Raw genomic sequence first — 7,780 nt, 5'->3', positions numbered from 1 at the left:
GCTGAGGTGAGTTAGATCCGGCACTGGGTATACACCAAAACAGACGACGGTCATTAAGTGTCTGCCAGTACTCAGTGAAGGGAGAGACATTTCCATGAGCCTGGGAAGAATTTGGGCAGGCTAATCTTGGTAGTCTAAAAAAGTCTGTGCTGGGAAATAACTTCCATGGCAATGCCTCTGAGAGACAGGGATGGAGGGGTTGTACTGAAGCCTTGAGCTGTGGGAGAGTATCAGGTGGAGATGCGCAATACTACTACAAGCCAGCTCAGTACTACGCGCCTGAGCCAGAGGGTGCCTGTGCATGATGGGGGCTGCGGTCTCAAGCTGTGCCCCCTGCAGTGGGCTGCAGATGCATCCCCTCTGCCAGCTGCAGCACCGGGCAATGGCAGGAGCCTGCCTCTGGCTGCAGAGAGTACGGATGGATCGCTGGGTGAGTTGGAGCTGTTGATAGTTTGGGACTCCGGTGCGATGGAGACTCTGCAACTGCTCTGCCAGCCTTCCTTGCCCAGCAGGGATTGTTAGCAGAGGCAGAGCCCCTCAAGTCCAGCATAGGCAAGCTGTGTCCAGAAAAATAAAGCCCCCATCTGCTTCCCCGTGATCCTATTCCTACCACAGCCCATTAGAGTCTGGCCTTTGACTTGAGCATGAAAAAACTTCACTGCAGGGGAGAAATCTTGAAGTCTCTGTTCAGTCCCCCTTTCTTCTGCCTTTGATGGGAGGAATAACTGCTGCCTGCAATGACAGCTACCCCACATCACCAGGAAGCTAGGTATGGGGGGTCAGGAGGGGAATGAGGAGAACAAAATCTTCACTAGGCTAAAATCAGCGCAAAACACTAGCAGCTAGGTATTCTATGAGCCTATCTTTGCCAGGCAGCTAAAATCAAGTTCATACATGAAGCAGTGTAGGGAATCCAGAAATTATTTTGTTACCTTTTTTACTTGCTAGGATTCTGGGTGTGGACAGGGGCCAGCTGTCTCTTTCCTGGTGTAGGGCTGAGAAGCCTGGAGAGTGTTCTCCTTTATCTCCAAGCTGCTCATTGCAATGTCTGCAAAGAATTAACAAGACATCTGATTGACTCAAATCTATCACTGATCACAGTTTCAGGAATGCTTAACTTGATGTAAATTGAACAGTACATCAATTTGGCTGATGGATAACCCTCTGCCAATTGTCTGGTTTTAAAAATATCCCAGCTTGTAAGCAGGACTATTAGCCAGTGGGACAGCTCAGCAAAACTCTGGCTAGTTCTCCTTTCAAACAGTGTAGTTAGGAGGCTGAGTATTTGGGAGAGATGCTGTCTTCCCAGCTATTGATTTGTGTGTAGTTACAGTATAGCCTGTTGGTTAACTGCTTAACTTACAAGAGGCAAGCTGTAATTGAAATACATGTCATGCGCATCTTGGAGTTTATATTCACCTTAACAGGAAATGTGGGGTCCTTATCCGTGGCAATGGTACTTCTCCAGGGGGATTGCCCAGTGCAGGCACTGGCAGCTGGATGCTCACTATAAGCATAATTCATCCTGAAAGAAATGCAAATAATTCACTTAAATCAAAATGCATGTCCAACCTATGTGTGGAATAAAATCGTCTGCTTTCAGTCCTTTTCCAACAAGCCATGGGTTTTTCTTGAAGCTATTTCAAGCTGGAAAGTGGCAGAGAACAGAGGCAATTCTGTGCTGTTTCTTTGGTTAAAATATTCAGCCTACCCTTGGATAAAAGCCTCCTGCTTAGTGTAATGGTCTGGCCACTGTGAGTTGCAGCAATCACCAGCTCCAAATCACACACCTGCTGTTCACCGTGCAACTCGTGTGGCTTCAGAAGGTGAAAGTGTAAAGCATCATCTGGCAATAACACTTCAGGGTCGGAATAGCATGAGACCTGGATTAACAGGTAATGAGAGGAACAATTCTATTGCATTTGAGGGAAGCCAGGATGGTGACTATTTCTCGTTATTTCAGCAAGTCTCTGTGTGTGAGGGACCCAACAGCACTAATGCTCCCAGTTACAGCAGCTGCACTTAGATGGGAGGTCTTATTGTTAGAAAAAACATCAGCAAAGGACATCAGCCACAGTTTTTGACACGCGCTGGCTGTCCCTTCTGCGCCTGGCACCCCCATGTCTTGCCGAGAGCCCCCTCCAGCCAGGGGTGAGGCCTTCATCTTCGAAGGGCTTCCTACAAGCCGGTCTCCTCCGCCTGGGCCCTGCTGGGGTGGGGGAGTGCGTGGCGAGGCCGGGCTGCCCGCCCGGTCCTGCCGCTGCCGCTGCCGGTGGCTGCAGCGTGGCGCCGTGGCCAGCGGGAGGCGCTGGTGCGACACGACCGCTCGGCGCCCCGCTGGAACCGGGGAAGCGGCCGCGCCGCTCGGTCCCGCCTGGGCTGGGGGGCAGCCGGGCCGCCCGCCGCCGTGCGACCGCAGGAGAAAGGGCGCTGCCCGCACTGCCCGCGGGGCGGGGGCATTGCCGCCCTCCAGCCCGTACTGCCTAGGAAGGCTGTGCACTCCTGGCTTAGAAGGGAATTTGAGGCAAAAGGCAGGGAATTCAGCTTCTACCTTTTTTGTTTGTTTCATTGTTTTTTTGGAAGTTAAGGTGGATTAGCAGAATTTGAATGTTTTTTAACGAAATCCTGGGCAAAAAAGATACTTCCTTTTTTCTTATATTAGAAGAAAATAAATTGCATTCCATCCAGCCTGGAAAACTGTAGTGTGGCTGGAAAACTAGGAGTTGTGGTTATCTCAAGAGAGCAGAAAGAGTTGAGGAGGTGAGAAAAGGATATATATTTTGTGTGTGTGTTCTAAGATTCTGTTTGTGGTGGTTTTGCCTCGATGATCCAACTCCAATAACTGTTTTGGAGGATAGCCACGGCACTGATGGAAGAAAGGAAAGGTGTTTAATCTGACCCGGCTCACAAACATCCTTCCCAAGAGAGGTCTCCAGTGAAATAACAGAAAGAGCAGAGCTGAGCTTCCTTGCCTGGGGAAGGCAGGAAACTGGAAATAGGGGACACGGAGAAACAGCTGCGCTTCCAGTCTTCCAGTGTCCACCCTAACGCCTTCAGAAGTGCAAGACTCGAAGAGAAGGGCTGGCTCTCGTCCCCGGGCAGAGAACCCCGCGGGGCGGGACCGTGCCCTGCCGCCGGCTCCGCCGCCTCGGCGCTTCCTCTCCCGGGGTTGCGATGCCGGGAAGAGCCGGTCCGCGCGCACCGGTGTGTGAGGAGGCGGCGGGGCCCCGCACGGCTGTGCCCGCCGCGGCCAGAGTAGGAGGCGGCGGCGGCGGCGGTGCCTACAGTCGGCGGTGGTCCCGCCCGGCAGGGAGCCTCGGCACCGGGCCGCGGGGTCGCGGTTTGGTCCCGGGCGTTACGCTCCCCCGGCGGTGAGCTCCGTGGCCCCGCCAGCGCGCCCACTCGCACGCCCGCTGCCTGTCCGCGTCGCGGGCGGTCCCTTCTCGCAGCCACCTGCCGGCTCCCGGCCCCCGGCGCCGGCGGGCTGCGGGAGCGGAGGAGATGCCCCCCACCGGCGTGGGCGCCGCCGCCGCCTCCCCCTCCCCCTCCCTTTCCCTTTCCCCCTCCCTCTCCCTCGGTGTGCGGGCCCCTTTGTGCTGCCCGCAGCGGGCAGGGGGAAGCGCCGGAGCCCGGCGCCCCACCGCAGCGCGCACGCTTCCCGCGGGCGGCCGCGCGGCCCCCGCGCCGCCCCCCGCAGCCTGCCGGACGGAGCGCCCCACCGCCAGCGGGCCCGGCGCCGCGCGGGGCATCGCCGCTTTAAGCGGAGGGCCACACCGGGAGACGGGGCGGGTCGGGCGCGCCCCCCTGGCTCCCCCACGTGGTGTGGGTACCCGTGCCTGCCGGCCGCCGGCAGAGCGGGGCGCACACAGCGCGGGGCTGCCGCCGGGCTCGCCCGCTGCCGCTCCCCGGGAGGCTGGTCCGGTCCGGCCCGGCGCCATGCGCCAGCGCCGCGCCGAGCGGCCGAGCGGCGGGGCTGCACCGCCGCCGCGTCCCGCGGCAGCGGCGTGAAGCGGCGGGAGGATGAAGCGGGCGAGGCGGGCCGCGCCGGGCCCCCTGCCCGTGCTGGGGCTGCTGCTGCTGCTGGGAGCCCTGCCGGGGCTCTGGACGGTGCTGCTGCGGCGGGAGGAGGAGGCGCGGCGGGAGCGGGAGCCGGAGCCGCGCGCGCCCGCGGGCCCCCCCCCGGGGCGCTGGGGCTGGGGGCGCTCCCCGGCGCCGCGGGGCGAGCCCGGCGGCGGCGGGCAGAAAACTTTCCGGACGCTGCTGGCGGTGCCGGCGGCGAAGGGCCGGGCGGAGCGGGGCAGCGAAGGGCGGTTCGCTGCCGCCGGCTCGCCGCCGCCGGCTGCCGCCGGGTCCCCGGTGGAGCGGGGCATCTTCTGGAGCCGTGAGCTGGAGGAGCAGGTGCCGCCGGGCTTCGCGGCGGAGGAGGCGGCGGCGTGGCTGTCGGCCGCCCGCGCCGCCCGCGTGGCCTCGCTGGAGCGGGGCGGCTGCGGGCGCAGCTCCAACCGGCTGGCGCGGCTGTCGGACGGGAGCCGCGCCTGCGTCCGCTACGGCATCAACCCGGAGCAGATCCAGGGCGAGGCGCTCTCCTACCACCTGGCCGGGGTGCTGGGCATGCAGGAGCGGCTGCCGCCCATGGCCCTCGCTCTGGTGGAGGCCCGCGGGCGGCAGTGGGAGCCGGTGCGGGAGGAGCTGCGCGGCTCGCACTGGGCCGAGGGCGCCGTGGTCAGCCTGACCCGCTGGGTGGACAACCTCACGGCCGTGGTGGCCCCCGCGCCCTGGGGCGCCGAGGCGGGCGCTGGCCGGCGGCTGCAGCCGCTGTCGGCGGGGGAGCTGGGCGGCCTGCCGCCGTCACAGCTGGTGGAGCTGGTGCAGTGGAGCGACCTGATCCTTTTCGACTACCTGACGGCCAACTTCGACCGCCTGGTCAGCAACCTCTTCAGCCTGCAGTGGGACCCGCGGGTGATGCGCCGCGCCACCAGCAACCTGCTCCGCGCCCCGGACGGCGGGCTCGTCTTCATGGACAACGAGGCGGGGCTGGTGCACGGCTACCGCCTCCTCGCCATGTGGGACCCCTACAATGAGCCGCTGCTCCGCTCGGTCTGCGTCTTCCGCGAGGGCACGGCGCGGCGCGTCGCCGAGCTGCACCGCCGCCGCAGCGCTGCCGCCGAGCTGCGCCGCCGCTACCGGGCGCGGGAGCCGCTCTGGGCGCGCCTCGGCTTCCTCTCGGAGCGGCAGGCCGAGCTGCTGCAGGCCCGCGTCGACTTCGTGCACCGCCACATCGCCCACTGCCGCGCACAGGCCGCCGTGCTCTGACGGCCCCGGGGCGGGCGGAGGCTGGCGGCGTGGGCCGGCCGCCCGCACCGCCCGGCTTTGTCTCCCCTCGGCGGCAGCGCGGCTTCACCTGCCCCGGCGGCTACCGGAGGCGGGGGCGGACCCTGCCCGCCCCCCCGGTGCTCGGTGCCGCGGCCGGGGGCGCCGCTCGGGCCGGGGTGCTGCCGCTGGCCGCCTGCCGGGGCTGCCCGGAGGGGCGGTCAGTGCGCGCCTGTCAGCGCCCCTGCGGATGCGGAGCGCGATCGGTACAACGACAGCCCGGCTCCGCTCGGGGCTCCGCTCCCAGGGCTTACAAATCCGACAGGATTCGGCAGCTCGAGCACTTTCCTTAACTCTCCTGGTGCAGTCGCCCTCCTAAGAGGACCCTTGGAAAGCTGTCGTCTTTGTCTGGATTGGGGCCGACTACCTTTTCCTTCCAAAGGAGGCAGGCGGAAACATTTTTTTACATATTCTTCCTTTTACAACGGCATCTTGAAATATGGCTATTGATATTCACAGACTAAGAACTGAGTGCACCGTAGGGGAGCCCCTAACTAGCAAAACTGCCCTATTTATGAAGCTGGTTTGTTACCGATTTTCTCTAACGAGAGTGAACCTTTCTGCTGTTTCTTAAATCTTGTCAATGAGAAGGGTATAGGAAGCCCATATTGCGTTAGATCTTAGTCTTTGTTGCGGATGCATCGAGTTAAACTTTTGATTCCTAAGCGTTTGTTTGTCATCATCACTGTCATCGTTTCGTCTGACCAGTAAAGTAACTGACTAATGGGTGACACAAGAGGATCTCCCCAGGTTTTACAAACATTGCCGTGCGCTAAGACTGACGCAATAGTTAAAGTGGAGGAAAAACTGTTTCATGCACTTTACTTTGACTTTTTAATTTTTTATAAAGAAGACCTTTTTATTTTACAAAGTCTGCCTTTTATGTACATTATATATGTTCATAAGCTTTTCTGTAACATACTAAAGAAACTGATACTTCAGTAAAGTGTGTTAATGTTTTGCCTTCTTTGTCCTGAATGTTTGTCTGAGCTTTGACAGGGAGGTGTGCACCCCCTCGATCTTCCCTGATGGGCGATGGAGGCCAGCGCTTCCCAGCTTCTCACTCCACCGAATTGAACAAAATTTTTCTCGTTCCTTCAGAGACAAGGAGGGATAGGGTTAAGCTTTCAAATGCTACCCTTCTCAGTCTCTCTCTTTCCTAGCTGTTGTGTCACCAAAAGGGCAAAAGGTCTTTGAGTAGCTAAAATAATGTGACTGTTGCATACTTCAGCTGAATAGACTTTTGTCTGGTTTTTTTAAAGCTTGAAATGAACTGCCTTGGCTAGCACTGAGATAACCGAAGCAGTTCGTATGAGCAAACTGGTATAGATGGTGTGCGTCTAGCTGCCGTTAGCCTCGTCGGGTAATGGGACTGGGAACCAGCCTCTTAACACAGGTCAAGTGTTACTGTATCAGAAACATCTTTGGAGGTGGCTCTTTCTTCCAGTGGGTCCTCTCTTCCCATTTTGTTTATCTTTGCAATGGGGGTTGAGGCAGAACTGAAGAACGGGAAAGCTTTCTGATCTTGCTAAAATAGTTGGTGGGTTTTTTTCCTACAAAAGTTTTGTTCTAGGTAGGGTGAAGCAGTAGCAGTGGGTGTACAAAATAAAATATCTGCATCTCATTTGCTTTTTTACATGTACCAGTATTCATAGAAGAGGCCATTGTATGGCTCAAAATACAGCCAGAATAAGGACAAAGGAAAAACTAATCCTCTTTAAACCCCACATACTGGTATATATCCTGTTATAATCAAACAGCAGCATAATCACTTCTACATCTGGACAGGCACCTCGATGAAGGCAGCAGAGCAACAGCATGCTCGCAAGTAGGTGCTGTCTTCAGTATGTCGAGCACTAACCTTCTCCTGTACTCCAATGTGTATTCATACCTGCAGGAGGTCTTTGTTAATAATCATTTATTTAAATCAAACTTCATATATTAACAGTTTTCTTTGGCCATTACAGTGTTTTCCTTTTTTTTTTTTTCTTTTATAGGACAAGACAACAGTTTTACAAACGACTTAAACTTAATGGTCGATTAGTTAGCTATATTAGATACTGCAACTGTGTGTATGAGTATTTATTTTAAAACGTACCAGCAGCCTCCAAGACTAGCTTTCATTGAACTGCTTAACTGACAAGGCTCTCTATTGAACCTGTATTTATAGTTCACTGCATTTATCTTTCTGAACAATGCACAGAATCCCATGTGACATTCCTTTGCCATTTACATGATAATACACAATTTAACTGTGTAATTCTTAATTCTTTAGCCTTGCTTTGTAAGTGGAATGCAGCAGCTCTTTTGCATTCACCTAATGAAAATACATTGAAATAATAAACTGCTGGCATAAATTGTAAACCACTGTGAAGAGCAAACTGCTGTGCCACAAACACCTAAGGCTTCA

General features: G+C 57.1%; 1 protein-coding gene across 1 annotated transcript; it reads left to right on the top strand.

The window, feature by feature from the left end:
• The first annotated feature begins 3,817 nt into the window (after positions 1-3,817).
• Positions 3,818-6,330, top strand: FJX1 (four-jointed box kinase 1). The gene has a single exon (XM_055717208.1). The coding sequence runs from the start codon at positions 4,021-4,023 to the stop codon at positions 5,311-5,313; it is 1,293 nt and encodes a 430-aa protein (XP_055573183.1). The 5' UTR covers positions 3,818-4,020; the 3' UTR covers positions 5,314-6,330.
• The last annotated feature ends 1,450 nt before the right edge of the window (positions 6,331-7,780 follow it).

Source organism: Falco cherrug, chromosome 7 (assembly GCF_023634085.1).
Source record: "Falco cherrug isolate bFalChe1 chromosome 7, bFalChe1.pri, whole genome shotgun sequence".
NCBI classification, from domain to species: Eukaryota; Metazoa; Chordata; class Aves; order Falconiformes; family Falconidae; genus Falco; species Falco cherrug.
This window is presented reverse-complemented; position numbering and strand designations above follow the sequence as displayed.